Source organism: Falco peregrinus, chromosome 1, assembly GCF_023634155.1.
Source record: "Falco peregrinus isolate bFalPer1 chromosome 1, bFalPer1.pri, whole genome shotgun sequence".
In the NCBI taxonomy this organism is placed as follows: domain Eukaryota; kingdom Metazoa; phylum Chordata; class Aves; order Falconiformes; family Falconidae; genus Falco; species Falco peregrinus.
The window spans coordinates 19,234,714-19,253,927 of record NC_073721.1 but is presented as its reverse complement, the minus strand read 5'-3'; the positions used below and the strand labels follow the sequence as shown (position 1 = coordinate 19,253,927).

Below are 19,214 nucleotides of genomic sequence, written 5' to 3'. Positions count from 1 at the left end.
CCCCCAAAACCCAGAGCATCCTCGTTGCTATAGTGACACATCCCCCTTTCCTTGCTTCTGATGTCATTCCGGGGACTGCTCCCCAGCCTCCTGCGTGGCAGGCATGTGTGTACATGCGCGACACAGGAAGAGAGGCAAACTGTAGGGCAAGGACTCAAGGATGAGAGTCTGAGCACTGTTAGCCCAATGAATGGAGACGTGTTAGGACTTGTAGGGCATAAGCCCTGGGAACAAAGGAACAAGTTAACAGCAGACTCGAGCCATAGCGGTTAAAATGCCAACCCAACGGTTGAAATGCCAACCCAACGGACAAAAGAGGGACATACAGCAAGATAAGGGAACGGGTAGTGCTGATAAGGAACTTTGTTATTCACGAAAGTCAAGTAGGACACCCCCCCCCCCCCCAATCTTAGAATAAAGATTGATGCTAAGATAATATAGACTAATCAGTACCTATTGTTTAAATTATGTGTCTTAGAAGATAACCAGTGTAGTTCACGCTTAAGATTTAACCAATCAGTGTCTAACATGTAGAAGGTAGAAACTTATATTAATGTAAAAGAATCACTAATAAATCGACATCTTGCTTGCATCAAGCTATGTCCCGTCTCTTTATTTGCTGCAGAGAACAGGTTATGTTATCCCTGGAGGAAGAGGAGTGGGTGATGAAGGGAATGTGATCCCACAGTTAGTGAGGGGCAGAGGAAACACAACTCCCTGCCTCTCCTGTCGACTCTCTCTCAGCAGTTTGCAGGGAAGAGAAGGCACTTTGTTCCTCCCTGTGCCAGCTTTACTTATTGATGAAGCAGGAAGGTGATCTCCATCCAGAGCTCTGCATGTGCGTGCAGAGCAGGCAGGGAGTGCACCCTGGGTTCAGAAGGATGGGTTTCAGCCCAGGCTGTGCCCCATGCCACAGCTGCATGGGGAAGGGTCCCTCCCCTGCTCCCACCACCACCCCAGGACCACTGCAAAAGCATCCTGCAAAGACAGCGACCCCCTGTTGGTGTGGGTGTCCCACGCCCCACCAGCCTCTCTCTGCCCTCATCTCAAAATTATTTGCATGTTAGGGATGTATTTTCACCAAGATCTCCTCTGCCCACAAAATCTGAGGCAGAATTCCTGTTGCAGTTGAAAGAACAAGTGAGGAGCTTAAAAATGCTTTGCCATGATCCAAAACCCCACGAAACTTCTGCGGTGTGCAGCCAGCCAGACTTATCCACTCTTCTTGACATGATTAACCTGACAGCCTACACAGGTCTGATCCTGCAAGCCCTGGTTTTGCCTCATTTAGGCAGAGTTTGCAAGACGCTGCCCTTTACTGCAGCTCCATCGGCAACACTGTGGGAGCCAGAGCCATGGCAGGGGTCTACCAGAGTCACCATGCCCGTCTGCAGCTGGATCACAGAGTTACTGGCTGCAGGATGCCCACTAAAATGAGAAAAAGCAGAAGGATGTATGTATGGAGGCATGGAGGCTATACCTTAAACATCACAGCCAGGCTTTCCTGCCTTGACGTGGGCATATGAACTGTGCCACCAGCTCCACGTGCCTCCAAGCAACAGCAGGCAGGTTCACAACATCCCCGTGTTAATATATATCTCTACATATATATGCATACACAGGCATATATGTTTGCACACACCCACTGTTGCTGCAAGCACAGTGCTGGCACTTTGCGCATAAATTCATACACATTACCTTCGCTAATAGGAAGCCACTAATGAGCTGGGCAGGTCATTGCACATGAATGCCAAGAAAACCTGCATTTTTTGCCTATGCCACATGCGTAGCTGTAAAACCATGCCAGGAATGCGAGAGAGCTGAAACTTTTTATGGGGACTCGTTTTTTGGATCTTTCTCTGCCCGCAAATCCAGATGTCTTTCAGCTCCTCGGTGTCTAACGTTACAGAGCTCTGAGGGAGCTGTATGAATTTCTGCACGTAAGGCAGAATAGCTGTTTCAGTACAATTTAGTGCTCCAGACCTTAAGCCCGCCCTGTGGGGACAGTGACAGCCGCTGTCCCCCAAAGCTCCTGGTCTGCTCCCAGTGAGATGCTCGCTCCCTGCCCTCCCGGGGCATACAAGTACATGCTCACCAGCACGGCACACCATGGTGTACGGCCATCACGTGGAGCAAACTCACCCACAGCTCCTGTATGGGGAGAAAACGGAGTTCAGTAATTTGGGGAGAAAGTGCTGACCCTGGAGCCAGTTTTGGTTGTGGACAAGGAGAAGGAGCCTTCCAGTGCCTGCAAGGTGGTCATGGAGAAGATGGATCCAGGTTCCTCACGTTGTGGGAGGGCAAGAGCTGGGACAGGAGAGGTTCAGAGCAGATATAAGGAGAAACATTCCCCACGAGGACAGCCCGACACCGAGCAGGCTGCCTGGAGAGGTTGTGCTGGCTCCGTCCTTGGTCCTTGGAGGTTTGCAGGGTGAAGCTCTGGCCACCCTGGTGTGACCCCGCTTCGGGCAGGAGGCTGGACACGAGCCTGTGGCCCGAATCGCTCCGCGGTGCCCGGGAGGGGAGACTCGCCTCGGCCCTGGTGGGACACTTTGGCGGGGGGACACTGCGCCCGCGGCCCCCCATTTCCCCTCCCAGCGCCCAGGCGGCCTCTCCCAGCGCGGGGCAATCCAGGGGCTGGGGCCGGCAGCTGCCGGGCTCCAGCCGCGGCGTGTCGGGCAGGCGGCTGGGGGGCTGGCCCGGGGACCCTGCCCGGCTCCGCCCCGGGACCCGCATCCAGGCGCCGGGACCGCTCCCCCCGCCGCCGCCCCGGGAGGGAGGAAGGAAGGAAGGAAGGAGGGAGGGAAGAGGGGAGGGAAGGAGGGAAGGAGGGAGGGAGGGAGGGAGGGAGGGAGGGAGGATGACAGCGCCGTGAAGAAAAGCAGGGGACCCGCTGCCCTCCCTCCTCCCGCTCGGCAGGACCAGGCGAGCTCGCCCCGCGAAGCGGCCGCCGCCGGGTAGGTGCCGCGGGGCCGGGGCCGATGGGGTTGGGGCCGGAGCGCAGCCGGGCTCCGGGAGCGGCGGGCAGCGGGAGCTCCGGGCCGCCCCGGGGCGAGGGGGGGGATGGCGGCGGGGGTCGGGCCTTGCTCTCCCGGCGCGGAGGGGAGTTGCGGGAAGTTGGGCGTGCGAGGAGGGGCCCCCGCCCCGACCCCTCCGGCAGGGGGAGCGGGGCCGGGCCGGGGGCGGCGGGGAGGCCGGGGGGCTGCGCGGCCGCATCCCCCCGCGGGGGCGGCCCCGGGCTCCGCCGGCTCCTTTGTGCTCCCTCCGGCCTCGGCCGCTCCTTTGTCTCGGTGCGGGCCCCCCGCCGCCCGCTCCCGCAGCGGGGCAGCGCCGGCGATGCCTGCCCGCCGGCGGGCCGGCCGCATCCCAGAGCCCTGCCGGGGAGGGAGAGTCCTCTCGGCTCATGCCCGCCCGAGCAGCTCGCTCCCTCGCCTTCTGTCGGGGAGAAAAGAGGGGAAAAAATAATACGTGAAATCAGGGCGAGCTCTCCAGCTGCAACGCCGAGCTTCCGTCCGGAGCGAAGCGCGCCTGGGTCGAGACAGGGAGACTTTCTCACAGCCATCCCGGAGTTGCATCATCCGGCCTGACAGTCCCTACCAGGGAGCACTGGAAAGTTGTCCTCGCCCTTTCCCCTCCTGCCCCGGGCCTGCTGGGGGACCCTGGACCTCAGCTGGCTGCCGACCACCAAAAGCCAGCGGCTTCTCTGCTGGAGCTGGGGCACCGGCACCCTAGCCACACCGGGCACCCAGACAGGCCTGGCTGCCGGGGGTTACCTCGGGGGGGAAAGGACCATCCGGGCAGTGTCCCCACTCAGCGCCTGCCGGGCTTTCAGCAGCCACTCCCGGCCACGTTTGAGGGAGCTGCCCTCCTTTGCACCGTGGGACCCGAGCCTGGCTTTTCCTTGGTCAACGATTTATAACACCACGCCAGGACAGGGATTGAACTCCACAATTTTCCCACATCTACTGCATTGCTTCAGTCTAGGATTTGTTTTCACACACCCCAGTCTCCCTGTGCTGCCAGGACCCAGGCATGGTCTGTATTTTCCCAAGGGCAGGAGCGACTCACTATTGGCCCAGTGAACATCTCTCACCACCAGTCCCTCACAGAGGTCCCCAGAGGGCCAGAGACGCCTGTCTCGGGGTGAAAAGGGAGCAGAGCAGGGCACAGAGCGAGCGGTCTCTCTGATTTTGGGGTGGGTTTGGTCTAGGAGCTTCCAGGCTAGTGTGGAGCAGTGAGGAAAAGGAGCGCAGGGCAGTGGGAGGGACCGTGGCTCTGCGCCCCAGAGAAAGGGCTCATTGAAGCAAGGACGGGCATTTGCGGTTCCCAGCGTGGCCAGGGGGTGACGGCACGCACAGCAGCCAGCATTGTGCCACTGGTGCCGAGCAAACAGGGCTGGGCCGGTCTCTCGCCTGTCTTGGTGGTCTGCTGTCCTGCCCCCCTTGCTGCCTGGCAGGCTGGTGTGCTCAGTCACGCACCTTTGCTGCAGGTGCTGCTGTAAAACCTACCCCACTGGTGTCTGTGGTTTCCAACAAGTTGGTTTCACAGTTGTAGGTGTTTTAGCCAGCTCAGCTGGTCCCTGCTAGCTCCTGGTCCAGATCAAAGCCCAGAAGGCTGGTCCCTGCCTGGCAAGGCAGCCTGGCACAGCTGCAGATGCACGTGTTTTACCCCCATGCCCAGCACTGTCGTCTCTGGAAGTCCTGAAACATGATGCGTTCGCTCAGGTGCCAGCAGCAGCTGTCTTCTCTGCTGGGTCAGGAGAAAACACCTCTCTTTGGACACCACCCAAGGTGAGGGAGAGCAAAGACCAGCCTGTCCTGACGACGCTGGTCCTGTCACAGGCAGTATTCTGCCCGACGCCAGCCTCTAAATCCCTTCTGGGCAGTGCTTTTTGGGACACAAGAAGCAAGTACAGCTCATCTGAGTCATCCCAATACTCAGCGTGCCTTCTCAGGGGGCTAACAGTAGACAGAAGACAACCTCGTGCACCTGGAGTTTGACAGCACATGCAATGACAAACAAGTTAAATGGTGCTTGTTTGTACCAACGCCGGCTACTGCTGCTGCTCCTGAGCATAACCTCCCATCTCCGTGCTTACCTGTGTGCTTCAGCTCCTGGGGGTGGCTTTGCCCTGGGTGCCCAGTTTAGAGAGGAGCAGAGGACCAAGCCAAGGCAGGTCAGAGGGGCAGAGCCAGGAAGGGAATGAGGAGGAGAAACAAGTGTGACCCTTTTGTTAACTGGAGGGACCAAATACATGGAAGAGCAAACCCCTGGCCGTGTCCCCGGAGGGCTGCCCAAGCCAGAGGGGCAGCACATCTGCCCTTCCCATCCCAATCCGCTCACATCGGGGTTTCTCTGTGCCATGGTGGGACAGGCTGGGGCTACTGCAGGTGCTGGCACCCTGTCCCTGCCCGCCCTGTTTCTGCCCAAGCCAGAAGGACTTTGCATTCCCAACTTTCTCCTCCAACAGGCAGCTTCCGGGCTTCAATTTGATGAGGCCTGGGGCTATTCTAGGCACTTTATAAATACTGTAAGAGCTGACTTCCCCCCTACCCCCCACCTTCCCCTTTTTTAGCTTGAATACATGTGTTTTTAACCATAAAATACCTGCCCGGACAGCCCCCTTAGCTGCGCTGTGGGGAGCAGACTGAAGTGGTGCCACACTTGGAGAAGAGCCAGGGGCAGGATGAAAATTGCTGGGAGATAGAAGCACAGCGGGAAGGTCGGTGGTGTGTTTCCCAAGGCCAGCATCAGGAGGAAGTCAAGAGCGGCAATAGTTGATAGAGTAAATACAGAGGGATTTGGGTTTTGTTCCCCAGGTTGCAGGCAAAGAGCAGCAGGGAGAACAGATAAGCCTCTGCACCTTATCTCTTTGTTGTTCTGCCCCTGTGTTTTGCTGGCCCATGTTGCTGCTGTAAATCTGATAAAGCAAAGCACTGTGGAGGAAATTACTAAGAGCAGCAGCAGCAGGTCCCCATGAGCTCCTTTCTCCCAGGTAGGAATGCACAGGAGTGGACGAAGGGGTGGATGGACAGAGGGATCTTGGCAGTGAGGGAGCTTGCAAGTAGGTGTTTGACTGCTGTTCCTTGTCTGGAGCTCAGTTGCTGCCTGTTGAGTCACTCGAGGAAAATGTGACTTCATCCAGTCACACCTCCAGCTGGCTTCCCCCTCCAGCCTGCAGGCATCTTTCTGTTCCTGGATCCCACCTGGTAGGTGTTCAGGGAAGCCGGAGGAGGGGGATGAGAGCCCCAAAGCTTTGTGAAAGACCTTCCCTTTTCCAAAATGGAGCCCAAAACCCCAGCTCCACTCTCCCAGGCCGGCAGTCCTGCGAAACGCCCTGCAGAAAGGTGACAAGAGCATCCCTTACCCCCTTCCTCTCACTATGGGGCTTTGCTGTCCTTGCCCTGGGGCTACACTGCTCTTCTCACCCCACCTACCACACCAGTGGGAGCATCCCATCCATCCCACGAGCTGACTTGCTGCAGCAGACTTGGATGATTTGGCACCTCCGTTACAGAGTCCTTCCTTCTTGCTCTGGCAGGGTTAGGTTAACTTGCTAGTAGTGGTGGATATATACACCTGAGCAGCTTTGCATGGAAACAAAACCCGCACCACCACCCGAAAGAAAAAGCCCCTTTGCTGGCTTTGACTCAGCCGGGAAATCCACAGAGCTTTTTATCCTCCTGATGGTGGGAATCATAGCCATCCCTGCTGAAATGAAAAGCATTTCCAGCCTGAGGGATAGGAAAAAGCAAGGAGCAGCACTGAGGGAGTTCCCCCATGCTAAGCGTGCCACCTTCCATGGCAGTGCTCCTGGAAATTATTCCACTTTGCTTTGAGATGCGCAGAGTAAGAGGAGAGCGTTGGCCGGCTGCTGCCTGCGGGCACCAGAGGTGATGTCTGTCTGTCTGCTTACACTGGCGGGCACACATCCCCTGGGAGCGGCCGCGGGCGCTGCACCATGGCACAGTAGCAGCATCCCAGTGGCTCTCCTCACACATCCCAGCCCAGCGGAGCCCCGGCAGGCGTCCGGTGGGGAGCACATGGGGCGCACAGAGCCCCTCTGTTCCCACTCACAAAGGGACGCTTGTGGCTTGCTCACTGCCCCGGCTCGCAGGCCCCAACGAGGAAGAGCTTTAGGACACCAAGCAGTCCCAGCCAGCCTCGCTGCGTCACCCCATGTGTCCCCCAGCCCCATGGATCAGCCCTGCACGGGCCCCTATGCTTGTCGCCGCCGCCCTGCAGGTCCCGGGCAGGATGTTTGCAGCTGGCTGTTTATTTAACAAATTATGTCTGCCCCAGGCCTGTGAATCAGGGTTTTTGCCAGCGCTGCTGGAAATGGCTCTCTGTGTCATCCCCACGAATAATTCCTGGTCTGTGGCTCATTTGTGGTTGGTTGGCTGGGGGCAATAGAGGGGGAAAACCCCGTGCTGGCTTTGCCCAGGGATCTTGTCTGAGCAAGCGGTCGATGCCATCTCCCACTGCTTGCGTGCTCGGGGCAGCGAGGGGACAGTCCCCTGCCCTAGGGAGGCAAAGGAAGGGATGCAGACTGCCTCTGCCACTGCTTACCAGGTTTCCACAAACTCAAAAGTCCTTTGCAGTGGCAAAGCCAGTGGCTTTGCCAGGTGCTGAGAGACATGGCCACACACCGAAAACTTTGTATATTTTTTTTCTTCTCTCAGTTGCTCAAATTCTCTGACAAATACTGTCATCACAGGGGCACCGAGCAGGACTGAGGAGGGGGGGACTTGGGAGGCAGCACAGCAAAAGGCACCCATCCCGGCTGCTGGCCTGTCCCGTCCCTGAGGAGCAGCCAGTTGACAAACTAAACTAACAGGGCTGTTAAACACACACACATGTTGGCCGGGGCGGGGGGGGATGCTGGTGCCACTCGCTGCAGGGGGAAGGGGGGAGCTGGGATGCCACCAAGGGAGGGCTTGGGAGCTGCCGGGGCTCTGTAGGGTCCCTGCAGCCCACCAAAGTCCCAGTTTCCTGGGTGCATGGGTACGGGTGTCTCTTTAGCAGCTTTTGCTGGGAAAGAGATGGCTCAAAGCCAAGCCCTGGGAGCAGAGTGGTTTGTTCAAGCCAGGAAACTCCTGGTCCTCCCACAGAGAGGGCCGGGGACTGGGCGGGCTGGGATGCTGCCCTGGCCATGGGGCACATCCCTCTCCTCCTGCCCACATTCCCTCCTTCCCAGTGGGAGGGACATACAGTGAGCAACACCAAAAAATGCACATTTTGGCTGAGGACAGCGCTGAGGAGTTTTGGGCGTGACGCAATGCCTGGCAGGACTTCCCCACTCCACCCCCTGCTGGGGCTGTGGGTACCGCAGCTCAGCCAGGGCATCTCCCCTCCAGCAAACCCTGGGGGTCCCCCAAAGGACCAGGCTCCGCTGGGCTCCCCCTCCATCACCCCTGAAAGCAGAGGCAGGACAGGCTGCTAGGGTCACACTGGCAGGAGCCAAACCAAAGCTAAATAGACTTTCCCTGAGTCACCGAAAGTCTGGCCAAGAAAACGGGATGAGCAAACAGCATCACCCACGCAGCCAGCCGCCGGCCGCGCGAACCAGCAGCCAGGTAGCAGGTGCCAGCAAGCTCTACGTGTGTAAATTTGTGCACACGATACGTACTAGAGACCCACCTCAGGGTCCTGAACGGTGGCTTTGGCCCCCAAAATCTCCACCATGTCCCAGCTGGGATCTGGGTTTGGTGCAGCTCAGAGGGGCTCCCGCCATCACCCCGATTTCATTGGTGCTGGGAGGAGGAGGGCTGGGGGTGGGGCGGGTCCTTTCTGCTGGGCAGGAATGCTGAGTCTCCTGGTGGGAATTGCATCCCACACCAAGCAGCTGCACCATCGTTTGAGGTTTTTTTCTTTTTGGAAATAGCCCCCAGGAGCATTTTATGCCCCAAGCAGGACTTGGCGGCCACAACAGCAGTTTCTAGCCCGCCGTCATTCTAGAAACCCTCTGGGTTTCATTTTCGTGGCTGAGCCGCCGCTGCTGTACCACGGGAAGGCGGAAGCTGTGCAGCCCCACGCCGGGACCCCACGGCAGAGCCTGCAACCCTCCCCAAAAGTAGCTCTTTCCAGAGGCTGGGAGCCACGACGCTCTGTGGATCGGGATGAGGAGCTGCTCTCACACCTAGTGGGGACCTTGCTGCTGGCAGCAGTTTTTTGGCTGGCGGGGAGCAGGCAGTTGTCGGGGCTCTGGGGATTGGGTTTCAGGGCTGGCAGGGGCAGCCGGCAGAGGCATGAGAAGGGGTCCTGTCAGGAAGATGTATTTTGGGAAGGAGGGGGAGCAGCTGATGGGGGCTTCGGGCAGCTGCTCCTCACAGGCAGGATGGGATCGGTAGGGGGGAGCTCCTCCCTTCTTACTGCTCTTGTCAAGACCTTGTTGGTCATCCCTTGTGGGAAGGGTCAGCCTCTGACCCCTTCCCACTCTCCTGTGCCTGCAGAGAGCCACCACTGCGCTGACCCTCCTTCTCCCCACAGGCAGGGCCGGTGGGGCAGAGGATGCCGGGCAGCTAGCCTAGGACAACACCCCCACCCCCCCCGGCAGGCAGGAGGGACACGGGTGTCCCCTCCATGGAGATCCGACGTGCTTTGCCCCAGGATTTCTGGGAGCTGCTGCACTGCCTGAAGATGAGGAGCAAGTACGCCGTCCTACTGGTCTTTGTCGTTGGCCTTGTCATCATCGAAAAGGAGAACAACTTCATCTCCAGGTAGGGAGCAGATACCTAAGCCACCCCACACTTTTAACCCTTTCTCTCCCACATCCCAAGCTCCTGTGCAGCGGGAGCCCCCTGAACCCCCATGCTGGGACACAGGGGTGATCCCGGTCCTCCAGGCTGGGCTGTGTCTCCCTGCAGGGTGTCAGACAAGCTGAAGCAGTCTCCACAGGCGCTGGTGGAGGCCAACGGCACAGAGGCCAGCCCAGCGCCAGCTGAGAATGGCTCACTGGCCTCGCTGCGAGAGCTGGATGCTGCCTTCTCCCAGCTGAGGTCCCACCTGCGCAACGTCACCCTGCAGCTGGTGGGCGAGGGGGACCCCGGGCCACGGCGGCATGTCTTGTTGATGGCCACCACCCGCACCGGCTCCTCCTTCGTGGGGGAGTTCTTCAACCAGCAAGGCAGCATCTTCTACCTCTTTGAGCCCCTCTGGCACATCGAAAGGACGGTGACCTTCGAGCCAGGGGGAGCCAACGCAGTGGGCTCAGCCCTGGTGTACCGGGATGTTCTCAAGCAGCTCCTCCTCTGTGACCTCTACATCTTGGAGAGCTTCATCTCACCAGCACCTGAGGGCCACCTGACACCCTTCATGTTTCGGCGGGGCTCAAGCCGCTCTCTCTGTGAGGAGCCCGTCTGCACACCCAACGCTAAGAAAGTCTTCGAAAAGTACCACTGCAAGAACCGCCGCTGTGGCCCCCTCAACATCACCCTGGCCGCCGAGGCATGCCAGCGCAAGCAGCACGTGGCCCTGAAGACGGTGCGCATCCGGCAGCTGGAGTTCCTGCAGCCGCTGGTAGAGGACCCTCGGCTGGATGTGCGCATCATCCAACTGGTGCGGGACCCCCGGGCTGTCCTGGCCTCTCGCATGGTGGCCTTCTCCGGCAAGTACGAGACCTGGAAGAAGTGGGCATCCGAAGGGGAGGCTCCCCTCCGTGAGGAGGAGGTGCAGCGGCTGCGGGGCAACTGCGAGAGCATCCGTCTGTCAGCAGAGCTGGGGCTGCAGCGGCCGGGCTGGCTGCGGGGTCGCTACATGCTGTACGCTACGAGGACGTGGCACGGGCGCCCTTGCAGAAGGCAGAGGAGATGTACCGCTTCGCCGGGCTCCCGCTCACCCCCCAAGTGGAGGAGTGGATCAGCAAAAACACACAGGCACCCCGTGATGGCAGTGGCGTCTACTCCACCCGCAAAAAACTCCTCTGAGCAGTTTGAGAAGTGGCGGTTCAGCATCCCCTTCAAACTGGCACAGGTGGTGCAGGACGCCTGCGCCCCAGCCATGCACCTCTTTGGGCTACAAGCTGGCCAGCAGCCCCGCCGCCCTGGCTAACCGCTCCTTCAGCCTGCTGGAGGAGGCACAGCCCTCCTGGGTCACATAACGATGCAGGAGGGATGGCGGTGGGGGGGCGGGGGAAATGAGGAGCTGTGGCCGTGCTCCCAGCTGGCCCACAGGAGACCAGGGGATTCCTGCTCCTGGAGATGCTCCTCGCTACTGCCGGGGTGGAAATCAGCAGCCCCAGGAGCCGGGGCATCCTGGCAGAGCTGACTCCAGGTCCCACAGAGCCCAAATTACACATTTCTCCAGGAATGGGGAAATCACAAGGGTGAGAGGCAGTGGGGAAAAGTAGGGGATTTGGCACCAGGGCCACCTCCCCAGCTCACAGGCTGCACTGAGGAAGAGGAGGAGGGCGAGGACAAGGTGAGGAGGCAGCAGAACCAAGCACCTCCACATTGCCACCCCTCCAGCTAGGACAAGGCGAGGACAAGACCCCCATGGTGCCAGAAAGGACCCAGACCGAAGAGGCCTTACTGGTTTAGTGCCTTTATACACCAGCACAGACTGGGAACTGCCCCAGAGGCATGCCAGGGCAGGAATCACCCACGGAGCCCTGGCAGGCACTTGGGCTGTAATTAAGTGGGGTGACTTTGTGGTTCGGTACTCTTCAAAGTTAGTTTGGGGGGTTTGGGGTTTTTTCCCCCGCCCCGTGCATTTGTGTACCAGGGTTGCAAAGTGAATTTATTTATTTATTACACAAAAAAAAAAAAAAAAGAGGGGGAGGCAGATCAAGGAGCTAAGCCCAAAAGTCAGACCAGCACAGTATGTTGCAAAGAAACAGAAAGACACCTAGAGCCAAGGTGGTAGAGGTCAGATTTCAGACCACCACGTACCCTGCCGCACGACCCCGGGAGAGCCCCCGGGGTCTAATGAGCTATAAGGCCCCCAGACCCCCAGCGGAGTGCAGCCAGTGCAGGGGCTACACCCACCCAGCACGGTAGCAACTGTGAACCTCAGTGCCTGCTGGAAGATGGTTGGACTTATTTAATTAAAAACAAAAATACATTGGCACAGAGTCCAAAGCACCTCCTGTCTCATTTGGTATTCATATGCGTCCCCCACCCAGGGGGAGCCCCAGAAATACTTGCCGGCAGCATCAGTGGGTGACCAATACCTCGTAGAGGTATAGGGAGTTGCAGGGTGTTTACCACATGCAGAGATTCAACCAGCAATAGCCTGGCGCCAAGCTGCCTGCCCACCCCCACCCCCCCCAGTTCACAATTAATGGATTTAAATGCCTATTTTTAGCCTGCTTTGCAGCGCATCCTTTTACTCCCCGTTTATTTTGGGTTACGGCTGCCCAAGGGAGAAGGCAGGCATTTTGGTGGAGGGTAGCAGTTGCCTCTGCCTAAGACTTACCGGGGGAGCCCTGAGGGGTCCCCACTGCCCCCCAGGCATGGCCAGCAGCCACACGCCACTTCTCCCCAGCCAGAGCTGTTGGCCAAAAGCAAAAATAAGTAAGTAAAGTTAGGCAGCAGCTGGCCACAGCTGGGCTGCGTTTCTGCCGGCGGAGGGTGGCCGGGAAGAACATGCTGGGCTCCAGCGACAAGCCACGGCTGGGGCGCTCACAAAAGCCGTGTTTTTGACCCAAGAGAGAGAACAGAGGCAGCATTGAGGAGCGCGGGGGCCGGCTGGCGGGGAGCAGCCATGCCGGAGCCCTGGGCAGCCACCCGCCCGTGCCGGCTGGAGAGGTGTTCTGAGCATGGCTGCCTCGCTGGCTGGGAGCATCTGGCCTCAAGGTGTGAATTCAGGGTGCTCGATGCTGGCTGGCTGGGGAGAGGGGGCAGAAGTGGGCTTTTTCTTTGCTTTGAGCGGCATGGGCAATACCATCATCGCTCGCAGGCGATGGAGAGCAGTCAGCCCCCTCCCTGTCTCACACAGAGCTCTCGGCATTGCTAGCGGCCCTGGGTTTGCTGCCTGAATTGGGTTTTGTTTGGAGGCTTCCTGCTGGGTAAGTGGTGGGGTCACCGAGGTCGATCGGATACTCCACAGCTGCCTGCTGAGAAAAGGCCACGGAGCTTGGCCAGCACGAGGGGCAACACAGCCAGACCCAGGGCAACAGCTACAGGCAAACGCCTCTCCTGCGCTTCTGCAAAAGTACCCATTAGGTTGGCTTTGGCAAAGCAAATAAAGTTCAAATTAATTGCTCCTTTGCAGAACAGCACAAGGGGTAAATAGCTCTTAGCTGCCAGAGCTGGGAAGGGGATGTCAGAGGGGCATCCAGCATCCCCTTCCCATCCCACCCTGCACGGAAGAGCCTCAGGGCTTGGGCAAAGCAAGGTTTAGGGGGCAAGGACAGGCAAATAAAGGGAAATACAAAGCAATCCGTGAAGGATGGGAGAACGGGGCTGAGCTGAGGCCAGAGGGGACGGTGACAACTGCCAGTTCTCACCTGGGCTGCCTGCACAGCCTCAGCCCTGGCTGGCTCCAGCCTGTCATTTCTAGCTAAGCACCAGCATTTCTTCCTGGACGCCCTCCAGCTTCCTGTCAAAAATGCCACAGGACAGAAAGAAAACGCACCCCCAACCCATGCAGATTTCTGCAGGGGCTAATTGCTCCCATTAAACCCACGAAGCCGTGACTCCCACACAGTGCCAGACGCATTGGGAAGCCACAAGGGACACACGGCTCCTTTTGAGACTAAAGCAGCTGAATTCTTCCTGTGCCAACTGGGGAGGTTTGTCCCCCCAGGAGAGGCACTGCCTGCTCGTCCCACCCCAGCCACTGTCAGGCCTTACCCTGGTCCTTCTCTATAGGAGGAAAGGCATGGATTCAGGAGGAAAAGCACATTGGGAAAGCCCCAGCAAGAGGCAATGCCATAGATTGAGAACATACCTGCATTCAGATGGGTCACACAGGAAACAGGAGCCACAGCAGATGCAGCATCACCCTTCTTCCAACAACACCAATGCAAAAACACCCACTATCCTCCCTTCAAGGGATTCAAGCTTTCAGAAATAAAACAGCTCCTGAAAGGATAAGGTTTGCCTTAAAACAAGCAAACAAATAAAAAACACCCTCCCACCCCTTACTTCCCCAGCCCAAGGCTGCTCCCACCCCTTTATAACCTGCCCTGAGCAGGTCAGTGCCTGCAGCTGCGCTGCCTCTGGGCTCACCCGCTCAGCCTGCCACAGCTGTGTTTTGGGAGAAATTCAGGCACATTGTGGTGATTCTTATTGTCACCAGAGAAACACTTTCTGCAGTAGCCTAGAACAGCAAGGGGACACATGTCCTGTGGGACAGGGCCACTAGCCGAAGCCTGCTTCTCCTCAGGGTTATTGGAGGTGACACGAGATGATGGAGCACCAGAGAGAGCTTTAATAAATTATGTATGCATGGTTCCTTTCTAAATGGGATCTTTCTGGCTGACGCTTCCCTCTGCCAGTCTGATCCAGACTTGACTTTGGACAGCAGGTACACGCTGCTGTTTCTCTGCCTCCCTCTTGGAGACACTCGGGGCTTGCTGGGGCCACGCTGACGTCACTGGGCTTGCCATGGAGAGGCCATTCTTGCTTGAGTCAGAAGATGCCTGGCCCACCAAGTAAGAGAGCAGTTGAGGCTCTGAAATGCCACCTTAGATGCCATGCAGTTTAAAGGTGCCCAGGTGGCGAACTGCTAACATCAGCTGGCAGGGTGGATGCCTGCTGGGCCATGAAGCCAAGCCACCAGGCTGGCCCATGGAAATGCATAAAAAGGCCTTTTTCCAGCTTGGCACAAGGTTTGTCCCAAACATCAGAAGTCGTGGCTGCTCTGCTGGCTGTCCTGACCACCCCCCCCCATCCTCTTTTCCTCACTTGCTCCAGCTCCATTTAATGGGATCGGATGAGCTAATCCCTCATGTCCCCTAGCAGTGCTATCAGATGGGATTTCTGCACCGTGCCAGAGGGAAACCCATTGCCCAAGCAATCGTGTGCCCTTACAAGCCCCGCTGGCTTCTGCTGGAGACTGGATCCACCCTTGCCCTTCACTCCATTGCAGTGCTTGGTGTGGTTCCCACAGGGAGCTGATGCATGGCTACGGCTTCACCACCCAAATCCCAGGTCGGTGGGGGGACCTGCGGGCCAGTGAGGGACTGGGGGCTGCAGCACACATGGACATTTCAGCATTAAATGACAGCCTTGTTTTCTGTTGTGTTTTTTTAAGAGACTGCATGCCTGACCAGACCACATTTCTTGGTCTGCATCCCATATTTATCCTGTAATTACACCTTCAGACAAAGGCTGCCTGTCTGTGAGACCGATTTTTTTAAGGACACAGTTTTATTATATGCTGTGCTTTCACTGTAATGAAATCGGGGGGGGGGGGGGGGGGGGGGGGAGGACATGGGGGGATGGAGACGGACAGGGAACAACTCCCCACAATTTGGGAGTGAAAGCTGTTCTTTCTTGAATCCTTCCCCAAGAGTGAAGGAGCTTGCCTAAGCCCTCACCCTTCCTATTCTTGGGGAAAACCGAACCGCTGACATCCTTACTGCTTCTCTACCACCCCATGAGGATTAATGCCACAAAACCCCTCTCCATGTTGTCCCATAAGAGAAACGTACCACGAAGCCACTGAGCCGCAGGCTCCACTGCCAGAGGAAAAGCCTTGCCCAAGATGTCTGTGCAATCCCTGTAGCCAGCTGGCTAAGCTGGATAAAGCTGTTGGAGCCTCTCGTTGCACCTGCCTGGATCACAGCACAAGGGATGAATTCCTACAAAATGGCATTTCCATGAAGTTCCTAATGGGCGCCACGCGCTTGGCTCTGGAGGGGTAGGGGAGATTTGCACCATGTAAAAACAAAGGCGGTTGTTGGGACTTGTTTGAGCAGGGTTTTCCTCCGAGGGGAAGGAGAGCCCTGGCACTGCCCGTGCGCACCCTGTGCTGGGGCCTGCCATGAAACTGGCCACGCTTCGGTTCCCCAAAGCCTGCGCTGAGGTGAGCCTCTTGAGAGCCCTAATTTGTAGGTGCCTGAAGACGGGTGAGATGAACTCTGTCACAAGAGCATGCTGAGCCTGGCGAAGTCGTCCTGCATGTGGCAGGAGGTTAGGTGGGAAATGAGATTTTCACAGTGCCCTGCTGCATTGCACAGGGGGAGAGGAGATGGGGAGCACCTTGGCACGGAGCCCGCTTCAATCCCAGGAACAAGGAGAACAGCACTGTGGCATTGCTCGGGGACAAGGCAGACCCCTGCCACCGGTTCCCCACAGCTCTCCTTTTGGATACAAAGTTCCACAGAATCACAGAGACTATTGCTTTTCACCTTTGGGGTTTTCCTGAATCCCTTTTCCACGTGGGATCTGCAACCAGCTGGCACATACAGATGCATTGCCTATAGATACACGTGACTGGCTGGTCCAGCCTAACCGAAATAAGGTGACTTTGGTGCTGTGGTTTGTGGGAAGCAGCCAGCAGCTGGGCTTCTCAAGCTGATGTCACTGTAAGGTTTGCTGTGGAGAGAATAAATAAAATGGGACCTTCTTGACTTCTGCTAAAAGTAAATTTTATTCATAAGGTCTAAAATAGACACTATCGATGTTTAAAAGTAGACAGGAACTGGTCTGAATTGGTTTTTCCAGGAATTCTTTGCCTTGGACTGACCTGATTCCACCCCAGCCGTGGCAGAGGTCCCCGAGGTATGCAGGGTGACCAGATCACCTGAACAAAAATGGGGAGCCCCAGGACAAGTGTGAAGACAGGCAATGCGGTTTGTCCAGTGGAGAGCAATCCCTTACCTCACCCCTGGAAGACACAAAAATACCCTTTCCCTGAAGCGCAGCCTTGAGCCGTGCATCTGGAAGGCTGCAGCGCTGCTGCTGCCACGGGGGCTGTCGCAGGATGATGTGCAGGCAACGTCTGCGGGCAGAGAGAATGTGGTGCATGAGGCTGCTGATACAGAAGAGGACGAGAGCGCTTGTCCTCGGGTTCTGCGGAGATAGCTGCTAGCCAAGACACACAGTAACAGTCTCCTTGGGAGCGATTACTGCACAGCAAGCTTGATGACATTTGTTGTCGGGTTCTGAATCATCTCTTTATTTTAAGTTTGCGAGCGACGTTTTCCCCTCCCGCATTGAGACCAGGAAGAGCTGCAGCTGGGACAAGTCTCCTTTGGCTTTACGGGAGTGACATTGCCAGTGGGGGGACAAACAGGACCCCACCAGCAGCTCAGACCTGCCCGGGAGGGATAGGGCCTTCGGGCCAGCCCGGGAAGGAGAGCAGCTCTCTGGCAGAGGAGTGAAGGGGGGGACATTAACGCTTTTCCAGCCTGTTGACAGCTACCGCAAAGCTGAGGAGGCTAAGCCGCCCTGAGATGCTCATGGTGGGCAGGACAGCTTACAGGGGGCTCAGGCAAGCGCAGAGCAGCGGTGCTTGTGGCATCCTAAGGTCTTCCCATGCATCACCGTTGTACCCATGCTTTGATTAATCAGACTCAGAGGGATGTCTATTAGCTCTGGCTGATGTTGGATTAAACCTGATGAGGGAAGGATACAGACAGATACATACCCATGCTGCCTGTGTGGCGCCTCAGAGCGGCAGAGCTGGGGCAGGAGCATCCCGCAGAGCCCCTTCCCCACATCTCTTCCTTCCCACTGGACCCCTGCCATCCCACAGGGAGCGTATGGTCCACAGGACAGCTGTGATGAAGAGGCCAGGGAGCCTGGAAGAAGCCAGAGCAGGCTGACTGCTGCCCCCAGCCTCCTCACAGAATAGATCACCAGCAGAAGACAAAACCCTCTCTTGAAGCTGGCCAGCTTTTACTGCAGCCATCTGCTTGCAGCCAGCTGGAGAAATGTCATCAAAACAACATATTTCCCAGTGTTGAGCACGCACCAGCAGAAAGCTCTCTCTGACCACACTTTTGAGTATTTTAAGTTTCTTCCTGTTTACCTGAAGTTGGATGCGAGGTTTTCACAAAGGCTCCTTTTACCCCCTGTTTGCTTTGGGCATGCTTTTCACCACTGACCTTGTCTTGCTTGTGAGCATCTCCAGCTCGCTGGCCCAGAAGCTTTTAACCTGATTTTTTGAAAGGTGACCCTGATCTTCTGGTGTACGATGGAATTCACCCAACAATAGCCCTCATTGCCTGGGAGCAAGCTGTGGAGGGCAGTCCTCGCCAGTGACTTTGTCTTAATTTGAACACAACCAAATCCACCGCTGGCAACGCCTTGGGACCCTTTGCCTTTTTCTTGGAGGCAGGATAAAGACATCTGTCTTGTAAACAGCAGATTTAGGGCAGGAACAGAATCTTTTTCTTTGTGCCAGTCTGGTACGAATACACCTGAAGGGAGAAAACACTACATGATTGGGGAAAATAGGCAGGTACTCTTGGAGTAATTGAGTTCTCCAAGCAGTGGGTATGTGCTGTAAAATATATGCAAATGCCTGACATGAAAAAACAAAAACTGCCTCTGTAAAAGCCAGAGCTGGGCACAAAGGTGCAGGGGAAGGGGGAGAGGGCAGTAGCATGTGGGAAGTGGCAATTCATCCTCAGTTTCCCCATCTTCTAGGACTGGGCCTTTGATCCAGCTTTGCTCCAGTGGGATGAAATGCCAGGGAAGTTATGCAGGTAAGGACAACCCTGCCAGGAGTGGGATGGGTTCGCACACGTGGGGCGTGAAGCAAGCCAGCCTACGTAATTTGAGGGGAGTTTAAAAATCAGGGTTTGATTGCTGAGTTCTTCCCTGCAGAAATGGAGGCGAGTTTGGGTTTTTACAATTTTTGCGTTGAATTACTCTTTCCCAAAGCTGGCCAATGCCAGGCTATCGCAGCAGCCTCCTCAGGATCAGTCCCATGCAGGTACCTGGAGAGAGAACAGGGAGCAGACAGACCTGGAGCACTGTTACCCTGGGGACACTTCCCAGCCTCTGGACGTTTGTAGCTCCTGGATTTCCTGGCTGGAAAACACAGGCGTCTCTGTGTTTAGCAGCTCTGGAGGATTTATATTTTCTGGATTGATCAAAATTATTTTTCCCCCAATGAAAATTCTAGCATCCTCCAGCTGAGTCCTGTGTAACAAAAAGCACAAACCTGCCGTCAGCTTATTTCAGCAGAGGCCGTGGGCTTTCCTACCACGGACCTGCCTCCACTCCCAGCCTTATCACCGGCTGTTCCGTCCTTCTGCCCCCAGCTTTCTGCCAGGCTGCAGAGTGTGCGGTGCAGAACGTCTCGTTTGCAACCCC

At 57.0% G+C, this 19,214-nt stretch overlaps 1 protein-coding gene across 1 annotated transcript; it reads left to right on the top strand.

Annotated features, from left to right (window-relative positions):
- The first annotated feature begins 2,983 nt into the window (after window positions 1-2,983).
- CHST3 (carbohydrate sulfotransferase 3) lies at window positions 2,984-15,314 on the top strand. The gene is given in 5 exon segments (XM_005235136.3): window positions 2,984-9,719; window positions 9,867-10,756; window positions 10,759-10,910; window positions 10,912-11,010; window positions 11,012-15,314. Coding segments are annotated over 5 exon segments (1,365 nt in total). The 5' UTR covers window positions 2,984-9,582; the 3' UTR covers window positions 11,099-15,314.
- Window positions 15,315-19,214: the final 3,900 nt, after the last annotated feature.